Source organism: Macrosteles quadrilineatus, unplaced genomic scaffold (assembly GCF_028750875.1).
Source record: "Macrosteles quadrilineatus isolate MER2022 unplaced genomic scaffold, UCM_ALF_1.0 Scaffold_3__2_contigs__length_128488019, whole genome shotgun sequence".
In the NCBI taxonomy this organism is placed as follows: Eukaryota; Metazoa; Arthropoda; class Insecta; order Hemiptera; family Cicadellidae; genus Macrosteles; species Macrosteles quadrilineatus.
The window spans coordinates 25,778,098-25,798,639 of record NW_026542596.1 but is presented as its reverse complement, the minus strand read 5'-3'; the positions used below and the strand labels follow the sequence as shown (position 1 = coordinate 25,798,639).

The window sequence follows — 20,542 nt, the reverse complement described above, 5'->3', positions numbered from 1 at the left end:
ATAAAAGTAAAAGTAAAACTACAAAAATAACAGAAGGTTATGGACCCAGTCCCAGTAAAAGCTTGTAACAATAACTAAAAATATTTATGTGAAAATAAAACAGTAATAAGGGTAAGATGACATCAGTAAATAGTGATGAAATAGTGTGCATACAAAAACTGAAAGACTCTAGCACATTTCCTATGTGGCATTTTGAGGTAAAAATATTATTCACTGCAAATAAATTAATGGACATAGTGGATGGAACAGAACTTTTGGCTGAATGTGGACGTGATACAGACAAAATTGAGAAATGGAAGACAAAAGATGCAACTGCTAAACATGTAATATTGAGAACAGTTGATAACAAAGTGAAAGTCCATCTCATGCCATGTGAAACAGCAAAAGAAATGTATGATACACTATTGAGAATATACAGGAAAGACACTGGTCAACAAAAATGTTTACTACTTCAAGATTTTTACAATTTCAAGTTTGACCAATCCAAAGATGTAAATACTAATATTAGTGAAGTTCAAAACATTGTTTGTAAATTAAAATGTCTAAATGAGGAAATCACAGAACAAATGATGATTTCAAAGATAATGACTATCCTCCCGGAACGCTTTAAGCATTTCAGCAGTGCCTGGGATTCTACTCAGGAGACAAACAAAACCCTCGAGAATCTTATTGCAAGACTGACTCTAGAAGAGGATAAAGTGAAAATATCAAGTAAAGAGGATGAAAACGTATCTTTTAAAGTGGAAGCAAATTATGGAGGTAAGAAGAAGAAAGTAATATGTTTTTCGTGTGGTACAACAGGACATCTTAAAGCAAACTGCCCAAAGAAATGGTGCTCAATGTGTAAGAACAATCATGATGAAAACAACTGTAGATTTAAAGTCTGTCGAATTTGTAAAAAGACAAATCATAGAGAGGAGGACTGTTTTTTTAGGAATAAAGGTAAGCCTGAACAAAAATAACAGAACGGATGAGTTTCTTATGGCAATCAACGTATCACTGACCTTATCTCAAACGCGGCAGTAGATTCTATAGTTTTAAAAATTTTAAAAGCACACAGCGAAGTGTGCATGCAAACTACAGAGCTGCAAATAACGCAAATGGCGCCAATCTGTTGACAAATGAAGTCAGTAAGGGACGAGGAGCTTCGATGCTGCATACGAGCGAACTACGTATCCAAACGAAAAACGGCCCTTACTTAAAAAACCACCCTCATAAAAAGCTGAAATCCAAGTGACTTAAACGTGTCTGGTACATTTAGAAGAATTTATAACGTCCCTTTTTCAAAACTGTTTGCCTTTGACATAAAATAAAATGTAACTTTACAAAGAAACATTAACCCTTGTCGTTGATTATCCCAGTTCTCAGCAATCCAAGTTGGCACTGATTCGTAAGGGTTGTGGAGTCAAGCCATCTTACCCCCCTCCTCGTATGAACATGACGTTGACTCGTTCACATTGTGACTCATTGACTGAGTAGAGTCCCTCAAACTCGCATGCGTTATCTTGGACGCTTTCCCACCTAATTTTCTAGAAACTTACTCCAGATAGCACTCTCTACTCACAAGGGCAGTGCACAGTAAACCATTTTTTTTTAATACGGTGTTGAGGTATTTTTGTGCCAACCTAGTGTTCAAATATAAAATGCTAGTGTACCTGTTGCTCGAATTCGAGCAATTGCTAAGTATTAGAGGCATTATTTTAAAAGGAATATCAATTATAATTTCTGATGACTTTAAAAGATTCAACTCAAAGATTATGGAAACACTCAAGATGTACATAACAGATAAATATCATAAACATTTATTGTAAATATCTGATCGTTTTAAAAGCAGGACTTGTTTTTGAGTATTTTCTACAAATAGCTTTACTCATAGTCGCATTAGGTTGTCCATAATAATGATTATAAATTCTAAAAAAAAAACAATAATTATATTTCTTCTCCTTAGTGGTGTTCTATGACATTCCTATGTTTCCATAGTTTGCAAATTGGCTCTTTCAATGATTACTAAGACATGCAGCACAGTGTTAATTCAGTTTTCTTTTTAATATATATAAAATTATCCAGGCTCTCTTGCCTTTTTCCATTTTACGCCAGCCCAAATTCAAATAATAAATATTTCATTTCAACCAAGTCATTAAATATTTGTAGCAAACTATTAAATTAGCAAACTTATTGACTGTTTACAATCAACATATGTCCTTCTTCTCGCTTTTAATTTCTGACAACAGCTGGAGTTTCATAACAATGTTTGTTTCCCATGTTAATCTTATGGAGAAATACGAAACTTTAAAGGGCCCCAGGGCCCAACTCTCTGATTGTTTCCCTAAAAAGAAAGTTTCCTGCACAACTTCACGTTAAGTTCTTTCCAATGACACCAAAAACCTGTCAATCGGTTCAGTAGTTTCGGTGGAGTAATTGTCACAAAAAACCTGCTTGCGTATTTATAAGTAATATCGATTTTTAGATAGGTAATTATGGTATTTTGATTGACTATCCTAAAAACAATGGCAATAGTTCATTTGGAGATTTAGTTCACTTAGGTTATGAGCATATTACGATTACAATTAATTTTAAACTTACTTGTTAAAGTTTCGTATGTCATAGGCAGGCAACGCTTTCTTCAACTGGGTAATGCTGATAGCCAACAACAGAGGAGCACGACCAGATATCACGGCTTCCTTGTCAAACTCATCTCTCAGATTCTAAAACACAAAAGTTATCATTATACTCTTGAAGGAAATACAAGAAGTAGGGCAACCTAATAATGAAAAAGAATGTGAAGAATATTACGGTGTTGAAAGGTTGTAGTCTCCATATTTCATTGATTATAAATGGCTTACTATCTTAAAATAATAACGTGCGGATTGAATCTAATAAAATACAGGGTTATTCAAAAAGAATTGTGCAAAACTAAGCGGCACGTCCGTTTTTGTCATTTCAAACAGCTGATTGTTACACCAATGAAAAGGGCGTGTTTACAAGTTTGTTTTGACAATTTTATGTTTGATCTCAGTTGCTTAGTTGAGTTCCACGAAGCCTGCCAACAAATGGTTACTACAAAACAAGAAATAGTTATTTTCCTACAGTTACCTGACAAAGTGGATTTCCTTGCACTGATTATAGAACGCCAAGTAGTTAATTAATATATTTAATTAATTTGCCGCACTCATTTTTTTGCCACCCTCCAGTATCAATCAAACAACACAAAACAGTGTGCTTTCATTAGGCACGTAATACGTGTACGCTTGAAAATAAGTTGCCAATAATTAAAGATACTACGACTACGATCAGCTGGTTCAGCGTTTTTCATTTCGTTCAACGCTTGGATTTAACCTAACCTAAAAACGTGTTGAAAGATTGAAAGAAGAAGAGTGTTTGAAAGATAAATTATTTATATGCTGTATGGTAACCGTTGGAAAAATATAATGTGTATATGTCCAGGCATTAGCAAACGATAAAATTATTACCTGTGCCAAGTACACATAATTTTCCCTATCTTCCGGTTTTCCTCCTTCTCTCACTGTTGGGTGTTGCCAGTTTAAATCAATTCCATCAAAGTCGTTCTCCCGTAAGAACGACACGACGTTTTTCGAGAATATCGACCTTGTTTCCTCAGACTTTGTTATCTCGGCAAACCCTGTTGATCCCTCCTTCCAACCTCCAGCTGCAAACATTATCTTCAGATCTGGATTTCTCTTCTTCAGCGTCATCAACCGAGGTTGAAGCTCAGTGAAGTTTCCTGAAAATAGTATTATTATTCATATATCACTTTTATAAACAGAACAGCTGAGTGACTAGGTATGACATGTTGTAAACAAGGTCAAGAAATCTCACTAAAGCCAAAATCTTCTTCCCAAAGATTTTCGTCCTTCCAAACAAGTATTTTCCTAGAACAGCGGACCCAGCTGTTACACAAACACAAGTAATTCCAAGTAATACTTTAGAATAGTTCACCTTTTTTTTGTATTTAATGTATGTTGTTTAATAAGCTTATTATTTGTATGATAAGGTTCACGTAAAGGGGACAGAATCCTTCCCTCAAGTGCCTAAATATTGTGATCGAAGTATAATAATCGTAATCTCTTTTAAACGTAAAATAGACCAATTACACCGTATTTCTAACGTCGATATATTGTAGATAAATAAATGTATTGATTGAACAAACCTTGAGTCGTATCGAAGTCATAGTTCTTGCCAAAGATAGCAAAAGCGTAGATGATATGGGTACAAAGGAAGGCATCGATGTCCTCAGGTTTGAAGTCGTATGGAGGATTCCTCCCAGAGCTCCAATAAGTGTAGTAGCAGATCACATGGTTACCAGGAGTAGATGCTGAGGTTTCGGCTAAAGAGAATATTTCAGATTTTAAAAATCATTCTATACACATAAAACTTAAGTTAGTGATTTACATAGTTCCCAAAGTTCAATTATGAACTCTTCGTAAGTGTAAAATAACACGTATTGCTTTACATACCAAACCTAGTTTAGTTAACGATGCATAGAGGAGATATTAATTCAAACGGACTTCTAAATTGATATAAACAAATTATTTCTGTTTTTTTTTTTTTTTTTTTTGATTGAGTTCCCTGTTAAGCTATGTTAAGCTTATTTCTTTAAAAACGATAACCCGAGTACAAATCACATGATTTTGAAGAGATTCCGAACAAACGTGTGCCCATACATGTATTCGAAGGAGTGCACGAACCAGCATGATCGGAATAAGGGAAAGGGGATTTTATGGGGTGAAAAATATCTTTTAAAACTTGTTTTTTAAGCTACAAAAAACAAATAGGCCTAATTGTGTATATTAAATCATCGTTGTACGCCTAATCCTCAAAATCTCAATTAAAATTCCTATTTAATAAATTGTTGTAGTGTGCTTCCTTTATGGCAAATGTTGACAAAATTTTGCCATTTTCTTTATTTCATATACTAAGCTAAACATTTCAATAAAAACACACTTTATTTCCCCTTTCCTGTAGCAGCAAATACTCATTACCACTAATGATATTTAAATAGGAAAATAAATATTTCAAGGGTATATATTTTTTTATTTCAGTACAAATCCAAGCAGGTAAATTGGAAAGGCTTGCTGAGGCGGGGGTATTTTAAGATATGCGGCTGTATGGCTTTAGGGCTGCAAAGCAATCGGTTACAGCGGTATGAAATGGGTAAAATCCGTTGGAAATTATAGGAGTTTAAGCCATTGTCTATGTAGCCAAAAATCTATAATGATCTATCTCAAATCTGGATATTTCCAACAAAAGTCCGAGGTCGAATTGAAATAAGAATACAGTTTCGACCATATGCCTTTGAAAATAATAATACTCTCTAATTAACTGATCAGCGCTCCAGTTTTTAATGACAATTATTGAATACAGTGCTAATTTGTTATGTCAAATCTGACAAAGGTTTTTATAGTAACCAATATATCAAAGCACAATGGACAACCAATAATTGTATCAAATGTTGTACAATTATTGTACTGTGTACATTTATGAAACTTCTCTCCTACTAATGGTCATGTAATTAAGTACTTTTGATTTTAAATAACCTTTTTCACCTCTTATAAAATTACATAAACCGTAAAATAAATAATAACACATATTAAGTGAATGCATCTTGAGTGGCTGTTACACTTAAGGAATAAAATATTTCATAACGGAACATATTCGAGACGGACTTGAATGTCCCAGACACACGTTACACGTCACACAATCGGATAAATCGTTCAGTTTTGACGTTCAATTACAGTTGCACATGACGGATGCAATGCCGTTATGTCAACTGACTAAATGATGGAATGCACTGTAACTTTCCACGTAAAAACAAGTGAATAGTTAATTGTGTAACTAGTGGGCGAAGTGGTACTTTGCAGAAATGTTTACTCACGACCGTAGGCGAGTGTGGAAAGTTTCTCGAGTGCATAAAAGGCAGTTTGCACTCATGTTACCTATTACATTTTCCTACAGTTACTATAAATCATATAAATAACACTGTATAACACGTTTTTTTGGTTAGGTTAAATCCAAACACTGAACGAAATGGGAAACACTGCACCAGCTGATCGTAGTCATAATTTATTTAAGTGTTGCCAACCTATTTTCAAGCGTACACGGATTACGTGCATAATAAAAGCACTCTGTTTTGTGTTGTTTGGTTGGAATACTGTGAGCTAAAGTAAAAACTCTGCGCCAAAGTAAGGCTTTCTGTACTATAAACCGTGCAAGGAAGCCCACTTTGTCGGGTGACTGTAAGATTGCCCTTTGCCTCATTGCTTACAAAACAGCAGTTTTAACAAAATTACAATTTAATATTTTTAATTGTTTGAACATGCCTCTTGACCCTGCAGTCAGTATAAAAAAAAATAAGACATAAGTGGTGGTACTTTATGTTTGCACGATTTGCTAGTTAGTAATAATACGGCTGCATCAACGTCTCAATTCAGCTTTACCTGTATTTCTTTCCAATTAATTGTAAAAAATTTTTCATGATTGTATTACGTTTAATTTTTTTCAACATCATTTTAGAAAAGTTTGCTTGATCCAATTTTTTTTTATCAACATGTCCAGTGCTAATATTTAATTGCTTTTGAGATAATTAGATAATTGCCTGTATACATAAAAACGTTTTGAAACTTAAGAATGTGAAAATAAGTAACTCCATATTTTTGTACATGAGTCATGAGTTATCTATTAAAGGTTGTTTTATCTGCATTATGCTATATAATACTTACCATGGGCTAAAGATATCAGGTATACCAATGCTAGAAACAGTACTAGGGATCTCATCTGAAAACAAAATCAAACAAACATGTTTTTACACTTTTATGACTTAAAATATGCAGTGGTACTGTATATGATCCATTTCTAACAACTTCCTATGATTGTTAATATTGCTTTATTTAGGAATTAATAACTTTCCAATACCTTTTAGCTTGAATAGTATAAGAGAAACGTTATGGATTCCAAATGACGTCACTGGGCCCATAGCTGTTTCGGCTGGTTTGTTCCATTTTTATTAAAATCATGTTTACTTTTGGACCAGTCTTGGTCGTCCATATGGCTTTTCCGTAGTGATGGCTCGGGGTTGGGGTTAGAAATAAGCCCCAGTAAAAAGGTGTCTTAGGAGTACTTGAGAAAAATGTATAAAATTTTGATCTAAAATGTTTGCTATTACAATTTTTTAAACCTAGACTAGGGGATAGTAGCAATTGTTGTCTTTCACCTCCGTTGTAATTTTGCGTTATCATTCCCTATGCTGTGCACCTACTGCTGTGCTAACTACTCTCGACGATGATGTATCGTAACCACGGAAGATGTTCTTGATTTTACCGTGCTCGTGGAGATGTTTACGGTTTCACCGACATCATGAATTATGTTCATGATTTTATTGTAAACCGCAGAACATGATCTAGATCTTGCTGTGACTACTGAAGGTGTTCTTAATTTTGCCGTGGTCGCGAAAGACGTTCTCGATCTTACCAAGACCTCAGAAAATTTTCTTTATTTTGCCGTGACTGCAGAAGATGTTCTCGATCTTACAGTGACCTCGGAAAATGTTCTTTAATTTGCCGTTACCGCAAAAGACGTTCTCGATCTTACCGTGACCTTGGAAAATGTTCTTTAAATTTCCGTGACCGCAGAAGATGTTCTCGATCCTGTCATGGCTGTAGAAGATGTTCTCAATATTACCGCGACCACAAAATATGTTCTTGATTATGCCGCGACCACGGAAGATGTTTCTGATCTTGCCGTAACATTACTTAAATGCTATGGGAAGAGGGAGGGAAACAGGTCCACGTCGTAGGACGTGGTGAAGGAAGCGGTAAAGGCGAGCAGTGGCGGAGTGTGGGAACCCTTTGTGGCACTTATATTAATGTATCTGCAACAGTGAAATGCTATGAAAAGGGAGGGAAACAGATCCACGTCGTAGGTAGTGGTGAAGGAAGTAGTCAAGGCAAGCAGTGTGGAGTGTGGGAACAGTTGTGCCAGTTATATTAAGGTATCTACAATAATAAAATGCTATGGGAAGGGAGGGAAACAGATCCATGTTGTAAGAAGTGGTGAAGGAAGTGGCAAAATCGAGCAGTGCAGAGTGTGGGAACACGTTGTGGCAGTTAAATAAATGTATCTGTAATACTAAAATTCTATGGGAAGGGAGGGAAACAGGTCCACGTCGTAGGAAGTGGTGAAGGAAGTGGTAAAGGTGACTAGTGCGGAGTGTGGTAACCCTTTGTGGCAGTTCGATTATATTATCTGGAATAGTAAAACTCTATGGTAAGGGATGGAAACAGATCCACGTCGTAGGAAGTGGTGAAGGAAATGGTAAAGGTGAACAGTGCGGAGTGTGGGAACTCGTTGTGACAGTTAGATTAATGTATCTGCAATAACAAATAAGGAAAATTTCCAAAAACAAACGGTAATCGGTTAAACTGGTATGTACAATTTTAAAGAGATGAATTTTCATTATACATTATGAATTTATGTTTTGTACAGGAACGATGGTTTTACCACCTATCGATAATTGTTGGAATTCCAAAACAAATTTTAAACCAATGGCTTCAGTTAATTAATGAACGAGAAGTGTTAATTAATGGACGAGAAGTTATGATTGTTTTTGACTGAGATTTTGTTTATTGCCCATACAAATAACGTTGTATTCACCAGTGACACCGGTAAGTGTGGGTGGTCGTGTCCATTGTTGCGCTCACGTTCACTTATCCCGATACGAGCAGAATCATGTAATACTAGTATATATTTCATTTTCTACTACTCCATTTTCATAATACCAATTAAGTTTATCGAATGGGTGGGGGTACAATTCCAGCCCGTACACAAGCCAAGCAATTCCACCCCGTACACATTTGGCTTTCAATTCCAGGGGGGTACAATTCCACCCCGTACGTAAATATTTTGATGTTGGCATAGGGTACAATTCCGGGGGGTACAATTCCAGGGGGGTACAATTCCGGCGACCCTCGACAACCACCAATGACTCATTCATTGATGCGTCGCGCCAATCACCGAGTGTTTCTTAACTCAAATTTAGGATTATCGAGGGCAAACTGTACCTACTTTGGTTGGTGGTATTTCAAAAACCCACCTTGAATTTTTGTGTGCTATTATGCTTTTTAGAGATATTTGACAGTGTTTATGTACAATTTGATAAATCAAGTTTTGACTAAGCCTCTTCATTTTTTTGTGAAACCACCTAAGGCTTCTAATATACGTTTGCATGTCGTTACTAATGTACTCGTACAAAAACAATAAAATATAGTTCATATAACCCATCATGTTTTGTTAGTTCTGTAGACATAGTTGATGGAGGAAAACGCTACTCTGTTGATGTCGTTAGCTTTGTAAAATATGTTTTGGGTTTAATAAGTTGTCCTAGGGCAAATGACTGTTTCTACTGTAAATACAACTTGTAACCTTGTAATGTTTTGAGGATTTTAAGGCCTGTGTTGGGGAAAATCTATTGTTAATATTGTGTTTAAACAAGAGTTAAACTTAAATAACCTTGGTAGCCATCCTTGATTATAATAATTCCCAAAATATTCGTTTTTCTTGTTTGATGACAAAATTGATATACCTAATACTGTACAATTTCTCTGTTACATTACTAAGAGGGTTCTGTTTCTACCCGTCCTACTCAACCAATCTATAGGCCCTACGATTGAGGTGTCATTATACAGCTTATGATACAGTGGAGTTACGAATGATAATTAAATGACAGCCAAGACAGTTACTCAACCTTTAGGCCTTCGCCCCTACCTTTGTTTTATTTCAAAGATCCAGTGTTGCTGATTATTTTTATTTAATAACAGTAATTAATTTTAATTAGGTCCTATCCTAAAATGAATTAATTTTGTTTAACCGATGGTTACATTCCGTTGTTTGTTTAACCACAATCAGAATGTAAGCAAGAGACAAACAGTTTATGAACATGAATGCTAAATAGGTAAATAGGCTACTTTTATTGATATATGAAACATAATTGAGATACGTAAATTGTACTCATTACGGTATATATCTACGAAAGACATACATTCAATGTTGCAAATTAGTTGTGATATTTGTATGGTAGAGGTATTCTTTTAAACAAATATTTAGTTTATATTATGTAGGGATTATGATATTTTCTTGGATTTTGATTGTTTTAACTATAAAGTAGTCATTGAAAGGTATTGTTTTATTCGTCTAGCCTTAGAGACAAATTTCTAGCCCTATTTGCCCACGGGTACCCTAGTTATTAGCGAATTTCCCATATAGGGAATAAGCTATTACCGTAGTACTCACGGTAAGACCTGGACCCGGGACCGATTTTTTTTTTCGTTTTGAGGTCCCTAGAGGTCAAAAACACCATCCGTTCAAATTCATATATATATATATTTATATATATATATATATATATATATATATATATATATATATGTGTGTGTGTGTGTGTCCGTTAGCGCGATAACTCGAGCAAAAATGATCCGATTTTGATGAAATTTGGTACAAACGTGTAAACCTACGTTTATTCGAACGAGTTCGCGAACCAGCATGATCGGACCATGGGAACGGGGGTTTATGGGGGCTGTTATGGGGTAAAAATGGGTTTTTCCCATTTTTGACCCAAAAAACATAAAATTTTGCAATTTCTTTCGAAACTATTTTGTAGAGCTTAAAAAAACAAATAATTTAGTATATTGAAGCGTTATAATGCGCCTAATGTTTACGGAGAAAATTCCAAAAAATTGTAAATTTAAAATTCCCATGTTATTCTTATGGAGAATAAGTAAACTGTTGTAGTTTGCTTGTTTATAAACATATTTTGCCCAAATTTGGAAAATGTTTTTATTTCTTACTAACTATTCACATTTTACATAAAAAACACTTTTACCCTCCCTGTTGCAGCAAACCTAAGTATGTTTTAAACTGATTCTATTTAAATAGGGAATAAATGTGATAATTTTAAGGAGACATTTTAGTGTAAATCCATTCAGGGAAATGGAAATTCGCTTAGTCTGCAGGTTTGCTGCGGCGGGGGTATTCTTTACTCTGTTGTCATAGAATTTTCTTAAAGTATTTATTCTGTAAAATAACACTCAATGAATATACTGACAAGCTGTGTCACGCCTCAGGTCACTTTTTGACATTTCAAACTCAAACTAATTGTAAAAACAGCATAGCCATTTTTTGAGTCCTCTAAATCTAGCAAGCGATGTTAATCTCTTTTAGAGTAGTTTTTTCTTAGAGGTAACCCACTCCCTGAATTTAATAATTAAATTCAGTTGTGTTCTCGTATGGAGTCTAAGAATGATTTTAGTCTCCGATACGTCATCTTATTTGTGTCTTTAAATTTTAAAGCTGGCATTTTCTTGGTAAACATATAATGTATTGTGGTAATAGTTTCGAAACAACCTTTTGGATAACTCAACAACATATGCTTTGATATTTTACATTAATTCTATTTAAGCTGTTTAATTTAAGTATTTTATACCATTTTATTTTAGCCGTATTTGTGGTTACTTTAATATCTTAAACAATTTTGAGCAATGTTTATGTTCAATTGATATTTTCTGAATCCAGCCCCAGTTAATCAATTAAATTTATATTATAACTTTAAACATATCGATAAGTCTAATGTGTTGTAGGAAGTTGAATAGTTAATAAAACTTTATATGAGTTATAATGTGCTACTTGTCCTATCAGTAGACTAAAGCACGTTTTTAGTCATGACAAAACCTTCCTTATCTTTCGGAATGTAGGTTAAGGTACTGAGGTGGAACTAAATATTAAATGGCCAAGCCACAAAAGACATTACTTATATTATGCTAGCTGAAACCTAAACTGATACAACATGTCCAGCTTCTAAATGAAAAACTAAAATTTATTTTCGAATTAAGTTTTAGTATAAGCTTACTAAAATCTGTAAAGCTTAAGGTTAAAACAGTTAATACCTGATTTTTTTATATTTCAATGACTTATGCTGACACAACTTAATTTATCTTCCTTTCTCTATTTTCCTTATTCGCCTATTTGGTCTGATGATGATTGAAGTGACGAATCGAAATCAATTACCAATTACAAACCAATATGTACTTACCGTCTTGTGAGTCAACAGTATAAGTGTAAATATATTATTAAACGTTTTATTAGACGTATATATATTTTTCAGGTCATTTAATAACACTATGATGTTGATCAAGAAGTTATTCAACTTCCTTTCATATTGAAATAGCTATCAGATGAGATACGGGTTAGATTCCCGGCAAATCCACAAAACTGTATAGACTTTGATCGCATTTTCTTAAAATCGTTTGAAATTTACGTCGTTGGGAAAATGCCTAAAAAAAAAAAAAGAAGAAACGGTTTCAATTATCTCTAATATTTTTTACTTATACTGTGCAGCCATCTTAGAATAGATATCCAACACAATCCACAATGTTGAACACTCAGTACGAACAATGGAGCTAAGAATAAACGCAACTATTTAAACTATTAATAGCATAAGTGAAACTTGACCCTTCCTTGTCTACTGACTAAGGTATGTTGTTAACCATGAGAGTATGTATAAGCCAACTAACCTTGCTAACTCCCCGTCGAGTCGGTCGACCACTGATAGCTTGTAGGGGGACGCGGGTACTATAACTGGCTCATCAATACTCTAAACCAGTTCTCCCCAGCGGCGTATGGGTTTCCTTAGACAACATTTCCTTATTGGGTGACTAAACATCATTTTAGGTTTTTGCACTTCCTTTGGCGGAGTTCGTGTAGATTAGTCATTAAGTGGAGCAGTGGGCTTAAAATTGCTATGAGTATGAATTTAAGGGTTTAGGACGTAGTATTTTTTTACATGGATTCGTCAATTATGAAACCAGTTCTCTTTTTTGGGCTTTTTGAAAATGAAAATGAACCTTACTTCTTATTTTTATTGTCCTTCTGTTGGGTTTGGCTTAGTGTAATTTTCAATCTTCTCACTGTTTTATGATTTGATATTACTTTCAACATAATTTGTCTGAGTTGAGGTACACGCATGTTAACAATATTAACATTTTAAAATGGCCTATCTCATCATCAAACACAGCAGATGCACGTTTTAATAAATTTATTACATTAAGATATTACATTAAGATCCAACTAAAATGGAATAAGATGATTAATTCAATACTTTTTTTTAAGACTTAGTAATCAAAATCGATTAGTCATCGAACAGTGTTTGACGAACACCAACGGTAGACATTAAAATCACGTACACAGAAAGAAATACTGGAGTGATGTCATTATAAAACAGGTATTTTTATTAACCAACTAAAAGGATGATGGTAGTATAAAATATACTAAATGCAGGTGATTTAAGGTGTAGCCTATTTATAGTAGTGTGTGTGTGTTTGTTTTTTTATTGTCTCCATGTTTTTTAGTGAGTTAAGGTGATTAGAAAAGAGTACTTCTATCCTTGAGGTCAATGTTCAAATCCAACCAATCTCCAATAACGGTTTGCTTTGTGACAATGTGGTTAGAAAAAAGTGGGGGCCAGATGTTTGGGAAATATGTTTTTGGAAATAGTCAATGGCTTGGATTCAAACTCTAACGTGGTAAAATTACAGAAGTCAGCAGGCGTTGATCTTTGGGTTTCTGGATTACTGGATTATAATCAGGTGAATGGACGCTATTGAATGAAACCAGCATTACCAAGTTATTGGAAATTTTGATTCATTTTCAATCTACGCTCTAATTCTGTACCCATTGTCATCTTAAAAATTGTCAGGATGTGCTGGCGTTGTAAATTGGTAAAATGTTCTGTCCTACCCATGCATTCCTTAGGTTTGGGAGGGTTAGGTGTTGGGTACGCTCTCCAGGGACAGGTTTATGCATTTACGGCTAGGTCTACAATGTTGTGACATTATAACATGGATACCCAATTAATGATTTGTTTATTGGTTAGATTTGAACCTGGGTACTTGGGAACCAAAACTCCACCGATACTGCTATATTAGCTCAACCCCATGGATGACAATGTCTTAGGTGCTATACTCCTAATAGTAGGCCAGGTCAAACCATCGATGTATATAATGTATTATACATCGATGGTTCAAACAAATTAAGAGTAAGAGGAACTTATATAGGCTTACCTCCGTCAGTAGTCCAAAATTGTGTCTTTTTCAACTAATGTTGTTCAAAGCTTACATGTTTCGTTGCACTGCAACATCGTCAGAGCTTTTTGTCAAAAACATCAAATGATTTACACATAAAACAAAATACGGAACACGAAACATTTAAACACGTAATAACACGATAGCGCTATCGACACGGCACGGCAGCGGTTGTAGGTAGACTGGCGTATTTTGTTTTATGTGTAAATCATTTAATGTTTTTGACAAAAAGCTCTGACGATGTTGCAGTGCAACGAAACATGTAAGCTTTGAACAACATTAGTTGAAAAAGACACAATTTTGGACTACTGACGGAGGTAAGCCTATATAAGTCATTATTCGTAGTCCAGGGGCTATCAGAATGAATAATATAGTAAGAGGAACTCTCTCTTAATTATTCACGATTAACTATAACAATTATTTTTAGTCAGATTTTACTTTCGTAATTCACTAATGTAAATCTGTTGAAGATGCCACTTAGTGTTGATTTTAGGAGGCAACATAGGTCCTGAGACTCATTGTATAACCTCAAATTATGTGGTATAATATTGTAACGATTAGAAGGTTATTTCCACAGTATGATGAAAATAGTCGTTCTTCACACGGAGTGAAAGTGTCTTTTTGGTACTTAATTGTATTTTCTCGCTTACACGATTGCGTACCAAAAAGAGCTACTTTCGCTCCTAGTGATGCAAACTACTATTACAGTCCATCATAACTTGCGAGCTTTGTGGTGTAACTATTGAAGCTGACATTCGTTGAGCGCCAGTCCCTTGACTCATTTATAGAATCATGAGTTATGTAGGTGATCGAGTTTATTTTCAAACTAGTTTATGTTATTCAACATCGTTGAATGACAAATTATTTTTATTCCCATAATTACCTAATTTCCCTTTATTTAATTCTGTTATGAAATTTCAATATTGTGAGAACGGAGCAAACAGAAATTGTATCAACATTTCCACAGTATAGCGTTTGGTTTTAGCCTCTTATATTCATTTTGTGACAAATAACGAAATCCAAAAAATGCATGTACAATCACTAAGCGGTCTTCGTGCAAGAGACACTTGTACCTTCCTCTTAATAAAATTGTTCTATATAAATGTAAAAAGGTAAAAAAAGTCATTTATATTTTTGGACTATTTAGGATGCGTTTATACGTTGACCTTGAAGTAATTATACCGTCTAGTGAACTCAACAGGAAACACGCGAACGATTGTGCAAGGCCGAATGTATTGGTTCTAGAGGTGTATTAGTGGACCAAGTGTTAAAAGCATTAAAACTATTCCCACTTCAGTAAAATTATATTAGTGGCGTTGTTAAGATAATCACGTCCTTTATGTAAAAGTAAGTGTCGTCTTTTGAATTAATTATTTAAAAAGTTTATTTTTGTATAAGGTCTCACCTTATACAAGGGGTTCTACCCTTTAGAACAACGGCTAGGACTTTCTATCATCCGAATAGAAATATTTAACAGTAAATGTATGAAAAAAAGGAGTGCACACTCAAGATTCATTCAAAAATTACAGTACTTATATTAAAAGTCGTGTATCTGTTACCGGCAATACTTTGAAAGCATTCTACAGAATGACTAGGCATTCTATACAATGCATTCTCTATCAAACATTGTAGCCAATATTTCATTTACGTAGATTTTTTGTTATCTTTTTAATGTGTAAGACTTCAATACATTTGACGGACAATCATTTTAGATAGAGAAGAGATAGCGAACTCTGGTTTTCACCGTTCTTCAAGTCTTTGCAAATACTTGAAAATGAGTTTAAGTGAAATGAGTTTCGTTCAAAAAATTTGAGCTATCCTCAAAGCCTCCCATTTTTGGCGGACCGCATTAAAAAATCTTAAAATGAAACTTCCTGCTAAGATTGTACGAAAACCAAAAGGATATCTCATTATAAGCTTGGAAAAATGTTATATGGGGGGTCTTGACTTTTTATTCACCCTATCTAAACAACACAGGGAACTACATCATTACTAAACTAGGAACGATTCATGACTGATGACATTTGAACTAGGAACTTCAGGTGAGAAATACCCTGCTTTATCCAATCCACAAGCCAAGCTCCATGTTCAACTATTCTATTTGGTTGTTATCAATAAAAACAAGTTATGATTTAAATTTGTAGGTCACATGATACTCAACGGTAATAAAGCATTTAACGAGTTAGAACTAAACATATCTGTTTTATAGTAAAATCTGTAATAAACAGCCACAATTGTATCATTTTCCTTGTTAGCTGTCTATTATTGAATTGAGAAATATTAGGTATAGGTTACAATCACCGTAAGGAACAGATGACCGTTGGTCATTTCAAGGTCACTAGTCACTACGTAGATCATGTGACCTTCATGTCCCTTGTGCCAGGATGTTCAATCCGATGTAGTTGTTGATTCTTAAGCTCTTAGGTATTACCGTTGACACCAAACTTACCTGGGATTCTCACATACAGAATGTTTGGACCAGACTATCTAGAGTGATTTCTCTTTTGTGGCATTTAAAGAGGCTTTTACCTGGAAATGTGTATTCTGCTTTGTTTAATGGAATAATTTCTTATGGCAATTGTGTCTGGGGGATTGGCCACAGTATTGATAAAATCTTGCGCTTACAATAAAGGCGATACGCATAATCGCAAACTCAGCTTTTAAAGCACACTGTAAACTACTCTTTGTCAGCGAAGAAATCTTGACAGTGGTCAGTCATTAACCTGTATATATTTGTTTGTCTATTGCATGCTAAGCAACATCTTCACGAGTATCCACTCAGAAGTAGTAGATGGTTATTGCACTAGGAACATGTCCTCACTCGTAGTCGAACAGCTTTATGTTCCTTTGCGTAAATCGCAATCCCAGCATCACTATGTATATTAATTTATTTAACAAGTTGCCTGTTTCTGCACCTAATGTGTCTTTCACTGAGTTTAAACTGTCTGTTTACAATTGGTTGGCTGCAAGGCCCTTCTACAAACTGTATTATTTTTTGAATTGCCTGATGTTAATTTTAAATTCTGACCGACTGTGATATAGCCAAGGCTTCGTTGTTTTAAAAGTATTTATTTGTCTGTTGTAAGTTTTTGTCTTTTAAATTGTTTATTCTTTTCTTGTCCCTGCTGTGTTGTTTACTAATAATTTATTATAAAACTGAATTGAATTGAATAGAAAAATTATTTATTGTTCTTTTAAAATACTGTACAACAGGTACAATACAATACACATTTATACACTAAGGTTGTACATAAGTATTACATGTTATTGTATTAATTCGAATATAAACTAAGACACGACACAATACTAAAATACGGACAAAATAAGACACAATACTCTTCACAACATAAATCTAACTAATTATTTTATTAAATAACGAACAATAAAGCCCTGAGGTTACAGAACCTGTGCAGGAAACTATTTATACACTGCTTGTATTGTAAACACAGAGCGCCTTTTTTCATGAGTATTCTAGTCTTTGCATGTTTTTAAAACCAACATTTTTTTTTTTAAGGTTAACTGTGGCACTTTGCATGTATTACACTGCACTAACTTGTTATATGTTTGTTCTTATCTTGCCCGTAAAGCTATTAGACACTCATTAGTTTTTAATGACGTTCATCCAAGCATGTATTTGTAGGCTACATAATGCTTATGGTGATTAACAATTCTTGATTTTTGATTCTTTATTCTTGATTCTGGCAGATAGGGGCTTTCCTAACGTAACGATAAACTATTAGTGTTCGCATGTTTACACAGTGCATTACCAGTATAGTAATTGAACGCATAGTTGCAGATTGCCATTTGTCATTTCAAGGTCACCAGTTGTCTCGTAGGTCATCTGACCTTGACCTGTGATGTGAACTTTGCCAGACCTTGCCACCTGAGAGAGAGGCTACTCAGCAGAGCGAGAGAAGTATTACAATTTTCACAAGCTGCAGAACATAATTGTAAATTTCACATGACGCAAGACGCATTTCTATATGCGTCATTGGGTTTTACGATTAATTGTAAGTACCAGGGGACCGAGCATTGCTCGAGTTGTTTCATTTGCTCCAGAGGTTAAACAATAAAATATAGGCTTTTCATACGTCAATGAGGTAAATGGATATTTATAGTTACTGTACTTGAAAACGGGAGGAATATCCTTACCTCACGAATCGTACAATGTGAGCTCGGAATTTCTCTCAACTACATTATTGTATACAGTGCATTTTTTTCCCTTTTTAATACCGTGTGGTTACATAACTGTGTATGTCGTTGCACACTAGATAGATGTATATATAGAAGTATGGTTGACACGAATGTAATTGAAAGTGTAGGCCTATGATATGTTTGGCAGAAACCTTTGTTGTCACCAATGTAAAGGAATTTCATCAACGTTTTAATTGAAAAGTTTTGTTCAAAGCAAAATTTAATTTGTCTAACTAAACTAAGAGTCTTTTAAAAACATTTATGGCAATCGCTGAAAGCAAGGGTTATTGTGAGGTTTGAAGACTTATATTACCAGCTCGCTATTTGGTGAATTTGAAATATATTGTTTATAACATTAGACACATTTACCAGCCATTAAATATTTCACAGAAAGATTTTGAGTAAACATAACCATCAGCTATTGTCAAAGTAACGATGAATATATTTTAAAATGTTTTAAAACTTTTCTTGTAGACCTACGTCTACAATTTTCCAAACAATTGAAACAAGCGCTAAATTTTATTAAGCATTTAATAGTAAATATTCTTCATAAAAACCTTTGTTCTAACTTTTTTTATGTTTGTTTTGTGACTTAGGCTTTCTTGACTTTATTTTCTCACTTTAAATTAAGTTAAGTACTTGTTAATTATATCAGGTATATAGTATAATAATTATAAGCTCTGCATTGTGTGAATAGTAGAATATTTTTCCTAATTTAAAGTAGGCTATAAAATATTGAAATATGCTATAAAAACTGTTCTTACTATTATTATTGTCCTTACAGTTTATTGCTCTCCCAGCTAGCCATTTCAACAATTAATTTCGAATATTGACAATCCGTATGGACAATATACTAATAATGTAATAATTTTTGATGTTGCATATCTATGAAATGTAATTTTGTTAATTCATAGTTGAAAGCTTTATTTCATAAAATAACGGGATAAATGTTTTCGGTTTATCTAAGAATTGATAAGTGTAATGATTATGGCGAGTTGCTATGCATACTAAGCGAAGCTTGGAAGCTGTACTGCAACAGAGACCAACCTTATATCACCAGATCTTTCAAGTGTTTTTGGATTGACATTAATCCAAACAAGTTTTGGAGGTTTTAACTACCAAATAATGTTTCGATGATATTACAAGTATTGTATTTACTTCATTGCATTCATTGGGATTCATGGGATTAGTCATATCTACTAGGAGGCTTTTTTACCCATTGTTTGCGTAGAAGAAACTATCAATATTATTTTCGTGATACATGTTACATGAAATACAAATATGACATGTTTATTATTTATAAATCCAACTATAATCATTTATACTTTATAGTGTACACAAATGCTAGTTTTGATCAATTCGATCTTGTTCGGAAAATTATTCGTATGATTCGATATTTTAATCGTCTCACGAGATAATGATGATGCGCGACTCGAATGTTTAATATAGTTAACTGTTTTATAGATTAATAAACCATACATACAAGTTCATGGGTCAAAAACAAGACAGGTAATAGGCTACTAATAACTTGGAACAATGTGAAAATTGTGACATGTATTCAGTGGCTCTAAAGCTATTTACAGTACAAATAGAGGCTGTTAACTAAAATAAATTCCAACTAAAATTTGCTTTTTAAACACTTTGATACAGTTTCCCTTATAAGGGTCAAGCTTTTTTGGTCAAGAAAAGTTCTTTCTTTGCAGCGTTGATCAATGGAAACTTCTCGCCGTTGCAGGAACCGACGAAGTCGTCATAGTCGACAGTCCAGAACATGACCCCCGCAAGACCCTTCTCCTTGGCGTACCTCGTCTGTAAATGTCACGGAATGATATGACAAAGTAATTAGTTAAGTGTATGAAGTGTATAAGAATCAAAATAAGAAAGTGATAAAGAAAAGAAAGTGTAGAATTATTATCTGATAATAATATGAACTAGTCTTTAGCCCTGAACTAGGGCCTAACCCTAAACAAGGGTCTAACCATTTAAAATAAAATTTGAAAAGGATGTCCTGGTGTCCAAGCGAGAGGAATTTAATAATTGATAATAGAAAGTCTTGAGTGAAAGCTGTTAAGCCCCTAAGTATATTGAGAATCAATATACTCAAACCTGTCATTTTCGTGGCAATATGCAACGTATGATCACTAAACCCAGGTTTACAAAACAATTATTGTAGTATTTATAGTGCAGTAAAAATAAGAGAAAAA

General features: G+C 34.1%; 1 protein-coding gene across 1 annotated transcript in view; it reads right to left on the bottom strand.

Moving 5' to 3' along the window:
• The window catches only part of LOC128989055 (probable chitinase 10), a 50,399-nt gene that overhangs the window by 17,961 nt on the left and 11,896 nt on the right, over nt 1–20,542 (bottom strand). Inside the window, exons 9-15 of the mRNA XM_054410911.1 lie at nt 20,010–20,147; nt 17,912–18,039; nt 12,579–12,636; nt 6,738–6,792; nt 4,169–4,345; nt 3,471–3,742; nt 2,584–2,705 (exon numbers count right to left, since the gene is read on the bottom strand). Coding sequence (XP_054266886.1) covers nt 2,584–2,705; nt 3,471–3,742; nt 4,169–4,345; nt 6,738–6,792; nt 12,579–12,636; nt 17,912–18,039; nt 20,010–20,147 — 950 coding nt within the window. The remainder of the gene's footprint in view (nt 1–2,583; nt 2,706–3,470; nt 3,743–4,168; nt 4,346–6,737; nt 6,793–12,578; nt 12,637–17,911; nt 18,040–20,009; nt 20,148–20,542) is intronic.